Here is an 18,232-nt window from a genome sequence, read left to right as displayed (position 1 = left end):
TCAAGCTCTGTTAAGACGGATACACCATAAACAAAAGGAAGGTCAACACTGCCACCTCGTGAAGAATGGCCCTCCTTTCCACGAATACAGCCTGGTTCAGAGGTGCATCGAATCCCACCAACCTCGATGCCCTCACGAACGACTGATGCAAAGACTACTGAGGATCGCAGGGTCATTAACATGTTTCAGACCCTGATGAGCACAATGCACATGATCCTAAGCAACATGAACACCCCGTCAGCGCAGAGTGCACTGCAGGTGCCGAACTATTTGGGTTCGGCGCTTGCAGCTCTACGGTAAAACTATGGCCCGCGATGTGTTATTCTTTCGAGAGGAGGTCAAGAACGCATCTGTCCTTATATATTATATTATCCCAATATATACTCACGAACCAGTTCTCAAGAATTGTGATTTGTGTACCGAGCCTATCAGCTCGCATCAGACAACCTGGATATGAGAGGGCTTTATGTCTTCTACCCACGGAGAGTGCAGCAAGATTGTTGTGTTCATACGGCGTGACTTGACTCATTGTCATCATCTTGTACCGCCTGATGGAAAAAAACAGTAAGTTTGCCTAACAGTAAAAAACAAAAAGACCACATTCACAATCATCGGAGCCTACTTACCCCCATAAACTCATCTAGATCGCAAGCGTTTGCGTGGAATTTCGAATTCAGCTCTCCAGCTATAAGTGATAACTGGTGACTTCAATGCCCACCACTACTTATGGGGAAGCTGCAGGGTCAATGCTAAAAGTAGACAGTTAGTGTCTTTTGCTTATGAATGTGAACTTATCCTCGTGAATGACGGCAGCCCTACTTCTCTGCGTGGATCTGCCTATAGCATTTTCCTGGACCTTGCTTTCGTCTCATGCTCGTTCACCAGTATATAGTGCAAAGGTTTTCACATTAGCAAACAAAGGCGTAGTGACCACATCCAACATACCTGAATATTGCCGGTATTCCATGTCTCAAGCCCTCCAGAGCCATCCAGTGCACCGATTGGGACAAATAGAAGTTCATCATGGAAGACTATGTAGGCTGCTCACCCTTCAACCTAGAGGACGCAATGAAGATTGCCCTATAGTCAACCACACGTTCGCTTCCAGTGAGCGCATCTCGCAGTGATATGGATATTGAACTCGAGAAACTCTGAGCTTTTCGTCATAGTGAACAACTACGTTATAGACGCATGAAGTCATTTGATTATCTGTGCGTGACCAGACGCTCACAAAAGAAAATGCAGCGTCACATGAACAACATAGATAAGCAATGATTGGTATCTATTTGCGAGTCTTTGGATCCCAGAAGGCCTCTGTCACTAATCTGGAGAACCCTCCGGGGTCTTCGCTCAGCGCTACTATTGCTCAGCGCTACCCAATCAAATCTCTGGCACTTCACTTACGCTGCGAAGAAATTGACATCGCAGAATCTTTGTGTCGAAGCATTGCCTGTGGGGCAAATTCAACTAGGACGAAGACGCCCAATTGCTCTGTATCCTCACGTGAACCCCCAACGGAGTGTTTATTCTCAATGAAAGTACTAAAAGCTGCGCTTGCTTTCTGTAGACTTTTCTCAGCGTCAGGACTTTATGCCATCACCTACCGCGCTCTGTGTCACCTAGGAGATCAAGCTCGGGAGGCACTCTTGCCACTATACAACGACTCTTAGCAAACTGGCTTGGTTTTAGAAGAATCGAAGTCAATTCGCCTAATTCCACTACTCAAACTCCGCAAGTCATCTTTGAAAATTTCTTGTTACCGCCTGATTGCCCTCGCGAGCTGTGTGGGAAAAGTTATGGAAAGAATGATTTTAAGGCGTCTGGAATGGTACTTAGAAGTAGCTAACGTGGTTGCTTGGGCGAGTTGGTACGACATGATTCACTTAAAAAACAGCGCCAATAACGAGGGACGAGAGAAAGAAGGAGACAGACAGCGGCACTGACTTACAAGAAGATCTATTTGCTAGAACCGCACAATATATACTTGGGCAGCATCTGACAAAAAAGAGAAAAATACAAAACAAACAAACTTAGAAGTACCATTTCAGAAGGATGAAATACATCTAGGTGTTATTCCTGGGTTGGACGTGGCTGCTCACGATGTAGACGACTTGGTCATAAGTTTAGAGCATTAGAAGGCCTGCAAATGGTTATATGATTATCTGCTGCTCTGTTTTCTGACGTTAAAGGGCTTACGACAATGTCACCCACGAAGCCATTCTCAGCGCATTAGAAGGAGGATGACTTGGTGGGATAGATATATGTATATATATATATATATATATATATATATATATATATATATATATATATATATATATATATATATATATATATATATATATATGGGTTTAGAGCTACATACACAATAGCTCATTTCACGGGCAGACAGGGAATGGACCAACACCCGAGTATTACTGCAGCCGAGTAGTCCAGCAACGCGGAGGGCTAAGCCCGACGTTGTTCAACCTAGCACTCATTGGACTAGTTGGCAAGCAACCAAGCAGCGTACAACTTTCCATTTAAGCTGATGGCATCTGTTTGTGGACATCAGGTGTGACTTTACTTAAACTTCGCGCTCCACTTTAGATGGCAACATCAGTGCCATCGCACCCCCTATGTAAACAAGGGCTCGAAATCGCAAGTGGAAAGTGTGCAGTCGTGGCTTTCACCAGAAAGGCAATTTTCGCTTACGGCCTAACAATTACCGACCAATTCGTGTCGTGCAGTCTGAGTCACAAGTTCTTGCGAGTCATAATTGACCGAAATCCGTCTTGAACCACAAACGCACACTACATGAAAAAGTCGCTGACCATCATTTGACACTTGTTCAGGTTCCTTGCCGGAAAAAGTTGCGGAGTGTCTGTCGAGCATATGTTACAGCTGTACAAGGAATTATTTATTGAATTCCTGCAGTACAGTCGACCAGTTATACATAACACGTGCAAAACTAGACTGCGCATACTTCACAATATTCAAGGCAAGACTTTTAGATTGTGCCTCTGTTGACCCCACTGTGCATCGTCGTCTGAAATTATTGTCATTGCACAGGACTACTCGATTATGATGCACATCACATTTGGAATGATGCGGACGTACCTCAAGCATTATTCTAGGAATCCTTCCCCCTACTTGGCACCCCTGGCTACTTAAAGGCCCTGACTGAAATATAGTCCAATTGTCTGTGCACATCGTGCATCGTTTACGTCAGGTTTCGCGCCTGAGGAGAAATCGGTATATCTTCCGTGACGCCTGACACTTCTGCAAGTACGCCTTTCAATTCCAGGAATACAAAAAAACCAAATTTGCCTTCGCCAGCCATATAACAGTTCAGTTTTCACCTCTTGAACGAAACGTACAATAACCACGTGCATAATTACACCGATAGTTCAACCACAGCGTCTGGTTCTGTTGGTGCTGTGGTGATTCCAGCTAGAGGAATCACTCTGTGAATCAAGCTGTTGCGCGTCTATACATCTACGGCAGCAAAACTTGCGGCTTTGCGTCACGCCCTACAGTACATCAAATCTCGAAGATCAAGTAAATGGGCTCTGTTTTCTGACTCGGAACCGGCTTTACAAAGTATTCAGTCAGTCCTTCGACAAGATTGTCAGGAAGAGTTAACATACGAGGTTGTCAAGCTTCTTCACCACGTCACAGAAACAGGCCACGAGGTCAATTTTCAGTGGCTACCTGGTCATTGTGGGATCAGTGGCAATGATGCTGCAGACAACGCGGCTCACACATCCCACCAAGAAGAGCACATCCTCCCGATTCCTTTGTCAAGGACAGACGCTGCAAAGCAACTTCGTCACCTGGCATGTAGTCTGCGCCTGTTGGAGTGGAACACCCCAATCACAAGACATATTGGACTCTACCAAATAAACCCTCAACTGGAACGTCGACCTTCATCCAGACTTTGTCAACGTGAAGCTTCGCTTTTTTGTCACCGTTGGTTGGGGGATGCCTTCACAAAAGCACATAAAACCCTCATTGGATTGACCGACAATGCGGAATGCGGCGCCTGTGGCACCGAAGAAGACATCAATCATTTGCTGTGCCGTTGCCCTCGATTTGCTGCTGAAAGACAGAAACTTTCTGACACAATGCGACAATTGGACGATCGGCCTATTTCTATGCAGATGCTACTGGAGCGCTGTCCTCGTCTTTCCTCGGATCAAACGGCAGTCAAAGCCGTTTTATACTTTTCGAAGACTATAGGCCCATGGGAACATCATTACCTTTTGTGAAGTGCCACCTCTGCATACGCTTCAGGCCATTGACTAAGAATATTTTTTGTCTCTTTCTCTTCTATTCGCGCTCTCTCTCTCATCTTTATACTCTTCTTCCCCATTTTCCCAGCGTAGGGTAGCAAACCAGGCATGTTTCTGGTTAACCTCCCTGCCTTATCTTTTGTTGTTTTTATCCTCCTCCTTCACTTGACTATCATATTGTTCCTGCATGCAGCCACATAGTCCAATATGCCAATTCTATGCAAAATTTACAGCAACATGCCTCTGTTCAATCTCAGTGTGACCTTCATTGAACTTTGATGGTTCACGTCACTGTTATGGACCTTTTTTTGGAGATCTTAATTGCAAGATTGTACAGTGAAGGCAAATATTGGTATGTACAACAATAATATTACGTTTCTTTTAAAGAAAAAATAAATATTGATCACACTTCCGTAAATTTTACTAGGCGCTAACATCATTGCTGATTTGACATACTTCTTTTTTGCAGATGAGCTGCGCTACCAGTGGGAAGATAGCGACAGTACGCATATTCTCACTGAACAGAAGTACGCCGAAAAAGTGGTCAGAACAGCGGCTGCACTCAGCATGAAGGTAAATTTTGGAAAAAATGACACTATTGCATGGTAATAAAGAAAAAAAGTAGAAAAACAGAATGTTAAGGCCGGACATTTCTGTTCAATGAGAGCGAGAAAGTGTTTAGTGTGCGAAACAAGCAGAAATGAATGTAATGTATACCGGTAGTGCTTCCTTTTTTTATAGGACACGAACAAACAGACCCAAAGTTTTTTGTTGTTTCGTTTTTGGTCCTATTAGTATTGAAACATTTAGGAAGGAAAGGCTGCATGTCAGTATTTTCGGCGAGGCAGCCTGTACGTGTACAAACGTCTTCAAGGAAGCACGCATGCTATTCGCTGAGGTCATTACGGTTTCTTCGTGCAGGTGTGGAAGGCGTGACTTTATACATGGGACTATACATGTCTATTAAATATTGATCTACACTATATACGTGGCAACTAACTATTAACCAAAAAGAGTAATATCGGCCTTTTATTGCAGTTATGATGCTACCACTTTGAATACCAGCATACAATAAATGTTGATTCCCGCCATGGTATTCTGCCGACGTTTGCTTTTCTCACAATGTCTTGACATGTTGTTGCTTTTCAAAAAAAGGTGTGATTTCGGCGGGCGTTTGACCCCGGTGTGCACCGAGTTCGTTTTTTTTAGTTCGATATACATAGGTAGGAAGATCTGATGTCTCTACAGTCTTCGAAGCACAGACGTGGCTTAGTGCTGCAATACTGGGCTAGCACGCAGGGCACCTTGGCTCAAATGAACAGTCATTTTGGCAGAATACTTTGTTCGGAAAAGCAAAAGGAGGAACGTTTTAAAATACAGTGCTTAATTAGTCAGATGGAGTAACCACCTAAAGCAATAACAATTTTTGAAGGCACGTTTTATTATTCAGGTTCATTTTTATGTCACTTATTCATTGAAGTCTTCAAATGGCAGTTTGCTCAATAAGAATTATGAACAACAATGACCAAACAAGCACCTGTAAAGGCACTGCGCTGTAATTTCCAATGGGAGTAGTTCAAGCGCAGCGGAATGTTATATAAAAGTGAGCAATTAGGATAAATATTCCTCAGTTGCTTGCGTTCTTATACATATACTACAGCACTCATACTCGTATTTTCAATAAAAGAGACAAAACAAAAATATAGGCGCCCTCAAGAACAAAGAATGTAAATGCGAGTACCGTTATTGTTAAGACAGGAACAAGTTGACATCGCGAAGCGTGAACACAGCATTTACATAAACAACATTTTCATCGTCATAAGCCTGACTACGCTCGCTGCAAGGCATAGGCTTCTCCCATTTTATGCAATAAATTTGGTTCTTTGTTTACTGCTTGCACGTTTTACCCGCATACTTTTTGTTTTCATTAGCTCACCTAACTTTCTGTACCACGTCATGCGTTTCCCTTCTCTGAGAATCCGGGAAGTTACTCTTATTGACCTGCGGTCATCCGCATAGGCGTGGCGGAGGTGGTGGTGGTGGTGGAATATCTGTGGAATAGTCATATCTGCCCGTGTACCCTATAATTATATGAAGAATACGTGCGTCGTAAGAGGAGTCCCAAGATGGTACTCGGACGAAGAGTTGCGAACCTACCTGAAATCTCAGGGAATATACCACTCAAAAAGAATCATCGGTTGGGTACAAACCTCGTCCTCCGAATGGGCTTCTATGCGTACTGGCTCTGTGGTGCTCACATTCGCTCCCACTTCGGAACGCCTAGACAAGATCAACCTTGATTTTACCAGACATTAGCTGGTAGACTACGTGGTGACACCATCACGTTGTTTCAAATATCAGCGTTTCGGGCATGTTGCTAAGCATTGTCGTGAAGAACAGAGGTGCAAGTGCTGGGGGGGGGGGGGGGGCTCAAGACTTCAAGACGTGTACAAGTAAAGAAAAGCTTGTGTGTGATAATAGCAGCGGTGACCATCCAGCTAGCTATGGCCGGTTTCTAGCACAGACAGCCGCTCAGTGAAGAAATAAGAGGTTTGTTCTCGGCCCGAAGACTGTAAGTGAACCATCGAACAAAAGGAAGACGACCAACGCCCCGCAATCTTGTGTCTTAGATAACAACAATGTAGAAATTTTTCGCACCTGAAACCGACAAGAGACGTAACTGAGCCAACGAAATTGATTACTGTTGCTGACTGACGTGTCCAAAAGTCCACCAAGCAAACTTATGTGGCTGCATTGAACTGATGTAAAGCAACTGAAAGCAATCAGGAGGATAACATCGAGCATGTTGTTCGAGTTTGTTCATGGGACTACGCTCACCCGTACCAAAGATGCCAGTGATTTCTATGATGGATATGTTGAAAGCAGTACTGGCTCTCGAGTAAGTTATACTGTGCTCTGCTTCCACGTATAGACAGTATAATAATGACAATATCTCACCCACCTGGCCAATTTCGTCCCTCAAAAGCGCACTTAATAATGCAATGGGTCGGTGCTGATTTTCTAGAGCATCTGTGTGAACTTAACCTATTCTTGCGAGACATTCCAATACCAATTTTAGCCCTCTCGGAAGCTGGCCTCCCAAATGAAAGGAGGCTCACACGATATATCTGACATTGCAATGCGAGCATAAAATCCTTTACAAATAGAAGCGCCATGATATACATAAGGTGGGTAGTAACTCGCTTCACATTACAGTGAAAGACCTCTGTTCCAACTCACTGTAAGTCGCCGCGGTGCAAAAACTGAGTGTAATGTCGGTTTACATAAGTTCACACAAGAAGGTCTCCATGGCGGCTCTCCTAAATCATACTTGCACTCGGTGTCCCGCTCCTCAATTAATTTGTGGTGGCTTTAACGCACACACCCACTTTTGGGAGATAATAATGCTTACTGCCGAGGCCAAGAACATTTAGCGGCAGCAGATGCTGCTGACTTATGTGTAGCGAATGATGGCAAACCAGCATTTTTTTCGGCCACCGGATTTATGGAGTGTGATATACCTTGTACTACACTCCTAGGACCTTCTGGTATTATCGGCAATGACCCCAGACAGAATGTGCAGAGACCATTTCCTCATATTCATCAATATCATCGGATTTAGTACCACTGGTCGACATTTCTGCAATGTGACTCGCTGGGACACGTACAGAACAGCGCTGGACGAATCCTCTGGTGATTTGTTTCTAGACATGCTACGAAGTAAACGAGCGGCTACATCGCTACTGAAATTGCCGGATAAATTCCCTGCTCCTTACTTGAACCTAAAGAACCTGTGCACAGCACGTAGAAGAGCGGAGCGGAGGATCATGAGGAAAACAGAAAACCTTTCGGTGAAATTTCAATATATTCAGATATGTGCTGCCATTCGTCACCACACAAAAGAAAACTACAAAGAATTGAATGGGCTTTTTTCTGTGAAAGTTTATTGCCATATACACCCTTTACAAAAATATTGGGAGTAAAGAATAGTCCTTCTGAAAAGATCCACTCTCACAGACCATTCAAAGCCCTTGCTTTTAAGCAATGTAAAGATTTGCAAACCCTTGCAGAAGATGTCGCAAACGTATACACAGCTGGCAGATGAACAGGAGCGGCGATACCTCTGCTCAAATATCACATACAACCTCAAATATCCTACGCAATGAATACGCCGTTCACATTTCAAGAGCTGGGTATGGCGCTTAGCAAATTAAAAAGACACTGTGCTGTAGGTCCCGATATGATCAGCAATCCAATGCTAACAAACCTGCCATATAATCGTAGGCGTGCCCTTTTGGATATATTTAATCATGTATAGAGCACAGGAGAGATTCTATTTGAATGGAAGATAGCCTGAGTAGTGCCAGTTCTGAAGCACGGAAAAAATTCTGCGAAACTCACCTCATATCGACCGGTATCGGTAACATCTTGCGCATATAATTTGATGGAAAGACTCATATGCACAAGACTAACTTGGTACCTTCAGCAACAAGGAAGATGGCCTGCATGTGTGACGAGATTTCGCTCAGATCGAGCACCACCATGTCAGCGGCTTCTCTACCCTCGCCGTTTTAATGGACATTGCCCAAAGCATATGACTGTGTGCTTCAAACAGCAACGTCAGCACACTTCCAGTCATGGCTGTTTCGGGAAACGCTCTTTGTTTCGTACATGAATTTTTCAGAAAAGCTTGGAAATGTCATGAGTGAAGAGCATAGTGTTTCACTCGCATTCCACAAGGAAGTGTTCTATCTCTCTTGCTTTTTAACGCTGCCATGGCCAGCCTTCCTGGCACCCTGAAAGTAGTTCTCGAAGCAGTTAAAATATGAATCTATGCCGATTACATCTGCACAAAATAGATAAAGAATATTTCCTTTTTTTATCTAAGAAAACTGACCAACCCGCTAAAATAAAGAAAAACTTTTCGCAAAAAAAAAACATTTATTAAAACTCCCTTTTTCCGCTCACAATCATCCAGTGTAATCAGTTCCCACAGGAGGTTGCAGACTGGCGAACCGAAACATCTTTCAGGGACATATTGCTACTGTCATAGCTGCCTTTTTTATGATCTGTTTTTCTGACTACCTTGTTTTTGAATAGTTCTTTTTGTGTAAGTATATTTTAGGTTGTGCATTTTCCTCCTGCAACATTGCCCTCAGGCGCTGCAGGGATTTTTTAATAAATAAACTAAATTAATCTTGATCGCAGGGTACCAACACTGGCCCGTATAGCACAGGGTGCTATTTCAATCATTGAACGCCATTTGTCGCCGCTTGGCCTGTCTCTATCAGCGGAGAAATCTGCCTTTGTGCTCTTTCTGGGGGGTGCGGCAGAAGTCAACACGCCTGTCACTAAGTATTAGAGATCATTGCATTCATCATGCGTGAAGTGTTCGCTTCCCGGGCGTTACCATCAATGACAAGTTAATATGGTGACGAGTGGTCGATGGTATTATGGCCGCATCTGTGCAGAGGTCAACGCTCTTCGACGCATGGCAGGTGTATGCTGGGGCAACAATCCTGTGCCGATGCTTAAGCTGAATTCTGTGCTCATAACAAGCCGCAATCTTTACCAGCTGCCGCTGATATCGCTATCACCGAGGCAGTTTGAACGCTTCGATGCAGTGCACCGAAAGGGTCTTCGATTGGCAATGGGAGGTGCCCGAGGCGACGTCAAACAAGAAGATCAGCGATGAAACCAAGTCTCTACTACTCCGCCTTCTGGCGTCTAAAGCTTTGTTGACACAGCTATCAAGACTGGGTGAGTCCTCCACAGGGACGGCACTTTTCCGGCTACTAAGAGCAAGGCCTGACTCACATTTTCAGGTGGCACTCATCGTCTTTTGACATTTAGGCTTGAAATTGCCTCATCGGAGCTTTATAAACCCACCATGGTTCTTTGTGGATGTAGTACGTAACTTCAGGGTCCCTAAACTGCCGAGGCATGCACTATCCCATCTGAGGAAGCAAAGTTTATGGTGTTGGAGCATTTGAGCACCATGCACCAGGGTCAACTACAAGTTTACACTGATTGATCGGTGAGCACACAGACGGATAGCTGCGCAGCGGCTTTCTGCATATTCTCCCTGGGCATGTCATGGCCGGGCCGCCTGGATCGGGTTGTGGAATCCACAACAGTAGAAAGCGCAGCAATCACCGCGGCTTTGTAGAAATCGCAAACGCTTTCTGCACGAGATGTGGTAGTGCTGACTGATTCACAGTCGGCGTTACAGCGACTTCATCGAAAGATACACCGAGAAAATTTACAAGACAATCTCTGGTGCTCTTTAAGCACCTGATAGACATGAAAATCAGTGTACAATTTTAGTGAATATCATCCCACGTTGAAAATAAAGGCAATGAAGAAGCTGATGCCCTTGCACGCGAAGCACGAACTTGCAATCCAAAAATAGGAGCTCCTAAAAACTGCCACAACAACAAAAATGTCATACGCAATCACTTCAGGGCGATCCACAAGTTTCTGCATCAGTCATGCGTAATCAGCGGACTTTCGAGAGATCAAGCGACGCTGCTTTATTTGATAGAACTGACGCTGCATACACGCCGGCTTGGTCATTCAAGACTGGGCGAGGCGCTTCTCTGTTTTGTGCTGTTTGTGGAGACATCGGTGACAACGAACATTTCATTTAGCTGTGCCCGCAGTTTAACAAAGAAAGAAAAGAGTTGTTACGCAGCTTGCAGAAAGGTTGTCCCAATCACGGGGCATTGGAAGATGTTCTATTTCCTGAAAAACCCACGGCGACGAGGAAGAGCGTGCAACGTATCGTGATTACTTTCCTGCGAGACACTGGACTGAGTGGCATTTGGTGACTTACGCCTTTGATTTAAGAGATGCTCAGGCAGAAAAATTTCCGGCCTTCTAGGCCAGGCTAAACCCACCTTTGCAACACCACCACCACCAGCGGTTATCCGCATAGGCGCTACATGCCTAGCCCATGTCAATTTCATCTTCTTGACTTCCACTGTGATATCCTAAAGACCATTTTGTTTCATGAGCCACTCTGCTGTCTTCCTGTCTCTTGATGTTACACGTCAATTCAATTTACATTGCTCACTACGTCGTCCTGAATTTAAGTTGAAGCCCTCTTTGTAAGCCTCCAGATTTTCGCTCCTAGGGGAGCACCGGTAACATGCAGTAGCTGGATACCTTTTTTTTGAAGGATAACGCTTAACTGTCGGTCATTTGAGGATGACTGCCGAATGCGCTCCTCCCTTTCTTTATTCTTCTAGTTATTACTCTCTCGTGGTTCGTCTTCGTAGTGACTATCGGTCCTTAGTGGACGTATTGTTTTACAACTTCCAGTCCGTCGCAACCTACTGTAAAGCGTAACCCTCTACGCGACTCTGGTATATTGCTTTAGTTCTATACGCAATCATTTGCATATCAAATCTTCTGTTTTCCGTGTAACTTTCAGCAATTATGAGTTGTAGTACGTCCACTAAGTTTGTCATCAATCCCATGTCATCACCGAATTGCCGGATACTAAACGTCACTCCGTTAACTCTTATTCCTAACTCTTCCAATCCACGACACTCAAAACCACCTGCAAGCAAACGTGAATAGCATTGGAGAGATTACGTTTCTTCGCCTTACACCTGCGTTTAGTAGATTATTGTCGCTTCCTCTAAGGACGACTATGACGGCTGTACATCCTCGGTATACTTCTTCCTTACGCTTATATAGGATTCGTTGACGCTGTGCTTACACCGTGGCCGCATGTCTGCTCAATATAGACCAAATCATACATTATAATAATCAATGAAAGATATCTATATAGTATATTTGTATTCTACAAATTTCTCTATTACATGATGAGTAGTATAAATATGATCGATTGTTAGGTAGCCTGTAGGTAATGCCATCCTGTAATGTCGGCTTAATTTTTATTCCTGATATTTTTGTAAATAACTTGTCGAGTGTGGACAGTAAGCTGATCGGCCTGTAACTTTAAATATTTGATGTCCCGTTTTTTCTTATGATCTCTCAATTTTTCCTACAATCTGTTCCCTTATTTGTCAAGAGACACGTCGTATACGGTGGCCACTCCACCATTCGTCAACATATGTCATCTTAGCTGATCCTCAGCAGTGGTTTTGAACTTTGGTTTTGTGGTTATATATACGAACTTCGTCAGCTGTCGTTACTGGTGGGATATTCGATTCTTTCGAGCTACTACTACTTCTTACTGTATTGTCCTCATTGTCTAGACAGATGGACAGATTATTGTAGGAATACTGTAATACGTTTACCCTCCTAATATTATCGGTAGTATTTTGAATTTCGAGTCCTTAGGTTATACATTTGGTTTATGTCTATACTCCTTACTCGCTTCAAAGCTCTCAGAATTCCTTCTTTCTTATGAGCATGCTCAATTTTGTCTATGCTACCCTTTTTGATGCCGGCTACATGGTTCCCGTACCTTCAAATAGCTCTGCAACTTCTTTTTTGTCAGATTTCCTTGGGGCTTTCATGGTTTTATATTCGTAATGAGGTTCCTAATCTCTTAGAAAGCTTGCTAATTTCTTGCCTAATGAGTGTACCCCTGAGTATCATTCCACGCTCCTTATGAATACTAGTCAGGTAATGACTAAATGCATCAAGGCTATAAAATGAGTTTCTTGATTAGACCTGCTTATCTAGTTTGAAGCAATACTCTGAATTATTGTGCTTTCTCTCTCAGCGCTGGCTCTTTAAGTGGCTTCTTGCGTATCAGTTTCGTTACTTCCTCACGCCTAGGTAATTTTGAGACTTGATTGATTGATATGTGGTGTTTAACGTCTGAGAACCACCATATGATTATGAGCGACGTTGTAGTGGAGCTCTCCGGAAGTTTCGACTACCTCTGTTTCTTTACCATGCACTTAATTATGAGCGCATGAACCAACAGCATAATCACTCCTATTCAAAAAGCAGCCATCGCGGCCGGGATTTGATCCTGTGACCGGCGGATCAGCATCCAAGTACCATAGTCACTAGACCATCGTGACGGGGCATGTAATCTTGAGACCTTATCTCACTGCAGCCACTGCATCGAAGCTGGCTAAGTTCCAAATCCCGTAAGATGCCCAGGTGTGCACATAGTATATTTAGAAGCACTCACTAAGTGATGATCCAGGCGTGATGATTATTTAGTGCTACTCTTTCATGATGACATTGAAATGCAGTGAGCAAAGTGAAGGCAAATTGTAATGTACTGATGGGTGACTTCAACACCACTGTAAGCAAGAAGCAGACTGGAGACCACTTAGTAGAGGCATAGGTTCTAAACGTGCCAGAGGGTAGTAACAAGTTCACTGAATGCAATAATTAGCAGAACTTACATTTCTTTTACTGAAAATGGTGAACAGTAAGTGGACTTAGAGAAGCCCTAATGGCGCAACTAAGAATGAATAATTAAAGCTCATACTGTGTCCAAACTCACACAGAGGTTCAAAAGGAATATGTCATAGCAAAAGTAGTACGTGAAGTGACTGTATGAATCTCATGAGAGGTAAAAACGTCAGACTGGCCATGAGTGAATCACAGTACCTAACTACTGAAAATTTAAAAAAATGCATTCGTTCATGAAGTAATTGAGAAAAATTTCGCCCGAAATATTGCTAAGTTCTGGTGATTTAAAATGATCAATCAGCGGGATTGATATTATATGTGGTGATGACCGCTACAATGTAAAATGACTTCAGTAGAGATCAACAAGCGAAATTAGAACGAAAATTTCCAGAAAGTAGTTTGTAGGTCACCAAAACGATCTAAAAAAGGTTGGTGCCTTAGAACGCCAACATAAGACATTCCAGCTATGAATAGCGCATTAGAAGGCATAGTTGCGGGAACTGAATACAGTAGATAAATAACAGAAAGCTATAAATCTTGTGATTCAATGAAGGAATATCCGGTATGGCATAAACCTCAGCAAAGATTCTCAAGATATCGCTGCCTCCAATGATTTCTGGAAATATATTTTATAATGCATCTGATTACGAAAATTAAAGATTAGCAAATGATCTAACATGAACTTCAGTGATTGAGTTTTTGTATAAAATCCCCAATGGTCAAGATGACTTTTGCAATTGATTATTTATTTTAGAAAAAGCAAGACCTGCTAATGGGCAGCTGGCTGGGTCGTTTCATAGAGCTTGTGATTGCAAATTTCTTGTGCATAACCAAACATCAAAAAGATGTTAATTTTGTTCATAGCATCTTGACGGTGGCGAATTGTTTTTCTGGAAAGAAAACTGTGAGCTTTGTACGTGGATAAAAATATGCAGAGTCTATAAGCAAACTCTCTGAACAAGTTAACAAAATGACGGTTTTTATAACCGTTCCAAGACCCAGTTTGCCTTTTTCGACACACAGGCATACTCCAACCCACATGCCATGTTGCGGGCTTCTAATATCGAGCAAGGTGGGTGTAAAAACACTGCTAACAAAACGCTTTTGCACAGATGAGGACAAGTCTTGACGACAAGCTGCTTTTAATTACCACCCTTATTTCACGCTCTCTCATGAATAGAGTACTTTTTCCTCTATTTTCACATTGTCTAAAACATTTAGGAACATTTATTTCAAAGTGGCATATTTGACGCTTTCTTGAACGATACTGTCGAAGAATCCACTACTTTTTGCTGGAAAGTAAGAAAGCATAGGAAAATGATATTGACATTACCAGAAGCCATTTGCGAATACGAAGGATTTGGTACATGTTGCGTTTAGGGCATATTTACTTCCGTAGGAAAACTGCAGAATGACAGAGCGAGTGCAACTTTGGCATTTCCATGGGACTTACCATATGTTCGTCATAAAAGGGAGGGCTTCAAGCCAAGGCATGATTACGGTTCCCTAAAAGGAGGCAGAATTTCATCACATCAACCACCTCCTCTTCACCGTTGGTGACATACAAAACATAATTGCTCCAGAGAGCGTGAAACAATGAAAGCGTAAAAGTCAATTAGTCATTAAAGTTAATAATTACACTGTTGTCAGATTCTAACACCAGTGGCTTCCAACGCCATATCATGCGCACGTTCCCTATGTCATTTAGGTAAAACTTATGAACAGTTGTGCAGTTTGCATTGTTTAGAAATTATATCATATTGTGAGAATTTCGCGCGCCCTTAACACTCGAAAACCCTCCCAGAAGCACTCACACATCGACCTGAGTAACACACACGACACGCAGCGCTCACTACCAACTGTTTATTGCTCTGATATGACCTTCTTATATATGTACAAAGAATGCGCAAGGGCAATAATTAGCAGCGCTGCGCCTGTGGAAAGCCAACAGCACGTGAGGTATAATGCGCCATCATACAATAAGGAACACGTAAAAAAAGGTGAACACAAAAAGCAGATAAACCAGCTTGAATCACTAAAATGTTGCCACGATAAAAAATATCTCCTGTTGATGCAACACCAAAGACGGCTTGCTGACACAGATATTCTTATTTTTTTCAATAAAATATGCTCCCAACAGCAGGCGTGCCCATAAATTTGAGGTTTTTCCAAGAACCTTTGTATTATAGAATCGTGGTTCACACCCACGAGTCTCTGATATGTAAGAAGGTCATATCAGAGCAATGAACAGCTAGTAGTGGGCGCTGCCTGTCGTGTGTGTTACTCGGGTGGACGTGCGAGTGCTTGTGTAAGTGTTTGTCAGAGTCAAGGTTGCGCTAAATTCTTACAATATGACGAATAACCAACTGGCCCAACAACAAGTTTTATTGAGGTAGAAATAACATGTATGCTTGACTTCTATCAACTTCTTTTTACCAGGGTATTTTCTGTATGGGTCCTGCCCCAGGGTTCATATCCACACCAGAATTCTTAAACTTAGACGAGCGAGACTTCTTGGAGGTGCCCGTTGAAAAGCCTCGTGATACAGTGCTCGCCGTTATTTACACCTCTGGAAGCACTGGCTTGCCTAAAGGCACAGAGATCACGCATTACAACTACGTGGCTGCCTTCTACTGTACAACGTAAGAAACGTCTCATTGTTTATTGACAATAACCACACCTGTCTGCATCCATACAGCGGTCCAGTACATAAAGTACCTGTGGAAATTGTTATTTCACCTGGAGGAAGAAGTAGTCTCTATGTAGTAAATGGAGGGGAAGAAGGCGAAAGACTTATTCAGTCTCACAGGAATGCTCACACAGTCACAAAGCCAAATCGCTTCCGGCCAACAAAGGACACAATGTGCGTTGTGTTTCACTGTAATTAAACAGTGACATTTAATAACACGCTGAAAGTAGATGACCTAAGCCCTCACACTCTTGTGACTGCCATAACATCAATTTTTTATGCAGCTCTCCCTGTTCACTGCAACAGCAAGCACAGGCATATATGACCACAGGGAATGTTTAATAGTTAACCAATCAAATATTATGGACGTTAGTCGTTGCAATGAATGGGTATCACTAAGCATCGACCTGGATGCAAGTACATTAAATTGTGATTTAGCTGTTAAATATAAACTAACATTGTATAAACTTACTTATATTGGCGTAGAATAAACTTTACCTACTTGTATGAGGAGATGTTCTACTTTCGTGTTATACGGATTTCTATGACAGCGAGATCAGTCATGTCTTTTTCCTTTCTTTTTGTTATTCGCATGGTAATATTTAAACAATGCGTTATGCATAAAACAGTACGTCAAACAATAATAAGTAAATGTCGATATTTGTAAATAAAGCAAAATTCTGGATAGAAAAAACTGAGAAAACAAGAAAATAAGGCTGCGCTCAAAAACGCTTCCACGCTCGTGGCACGCAATTCACCTATATAAAGCATCAGGGCTACCTCAAACATCTTTTTGTTCGTTTGAAATGGTCGTATCTTTTACCTGTTTTACATGTATATTTTTCCATCGGAGACCGCAGTGCTTACAATCGCAACTTAGAAGATTCGTGTGTCTCAGTATTAAGGCTACCCTGTACTGCTTGAATCTCGTAATTTTCTTCCCTAATCCATTGTAAAAACATAATATACTGAATTGTGTGCGTTTTGTCATTTTATTCTGCAGGCGACACTTACCTTGGTCAAGTTCAGACATATTACTTGCATCTTTGCCTATTACTCACCAATCAGGTATGATGTTTACTATGTTGGGTGCTCTGGGTGGTACGATAAGCGTCATGACGCCATCCACAATGACGCCCCTGGAGTTTATGGACACCAGTCATAAATACAAGGTTTGTTCTGACATCCTCTCATTGTAAAATTTTCTTAAACATTTTTGTTGATTTCCATAACACGCATAAATTTATTGATGCAAGAAGTAGGGTTGTAGCACCGTGTGGTCTCGGAAAATCAGCATGCCATGTAGTCCTCAAAACTCATTAGGAAGAGGTACGCACCGAACGAAGGGAGTTAATCCCTCTTCTTGACACTAGTTTACAAGTGCACAATATGCGTAAAGTTTGTCAATACACGAAATACATTATATTTCGCTGAGAACCGTGCCAGAATCCTCGACGAAGTTTACCAAGGTGATCGAGTGTTTTATTTGTAACCAGAGATGAAAACGTGACTCTTTACGGTAATGTAGTCTATTTGAAATGCTACCACTTCGAACAAATCTTGAAATTGGCATTGTGTTAGGGTATTGAAGCTGAGGGAAGCAGTGTTACATGCTGCCAACATCGTATGAAAAATTATATGCTTTATGAGTGGCCCCTCCTCTAATTTTACGTTAGTGCAGATAAAACAATTTTCTCTTTCACTGCTCGGTGCTTTATTTTCGCTTTATTTATTGACGCTTTATTCGCTTTACTTATTTATTGAATATTATATTTTTTACTTGTTTATTGTTGATATTTTGTATCTCTTTGTTTTTTACGTTCCTATCTCTTTCTTCACAATTATCGCTTCAAATTTCGTCATTTCTTTTATCTTCTTCTTAATATTGTGTAGCTATCTTAGTCTTTCTTTTCTTGTT

The 18,232-nt window shown here is 42.4% G+C and overlaps 1 protein-coding gene across 8 annotated transcripts in view; it reads left to right on the top strand.

Moving 5' to 3' along the window:
• The window catches only part of LOC119182165 (luciferin 4-monooxygenase), a 168,863-nt gene that overhangs the window by 71,029 nt on the left and 79,602 nt on the right, over positions 1–18,232 (top strand). For all 8 annotated transcript variants that reach the window (XM_075896095.1, XM_075896094.1, XM_075896096.1 and 5 more), the window contains 3 exons: positions 4,744–4,847; positions 16,065–16,267; positions 17,318–17,486. In XM_075896095.1, coding sequence (XP_075752210.1) covers positions 4,744–4,847; positions 16,065–16,267; positions 17,318–17,486 — 476 coding nt within the window. The remainder of the gene's footprint in view (positions 1–4,743; positions 4,848–16,064; positions 16,268–17,317; positions 17,487–18,232) is intronic.

Source organism: Rhipicephalus microplus, chromosome 5 (assembly GCF_043290135.1).
Source record: "Rhipicephalus microplus isolate Deutch F79 chromosome 5, USDA_Rmic, whole genome shotgun sequence".
Taxonomy (NCBI): domain Eukaryota; kingdom Metazoa; phylum Arthropoda; class Arachnida; order Ixodida; family Ixodidae; genus Rhipicephalus; species Rhipicephalus microplus.
Note: the sequence above shows the minus strand (reverse complement) of the source record. Positions and strands in the feature narration are given on the sequence as shown.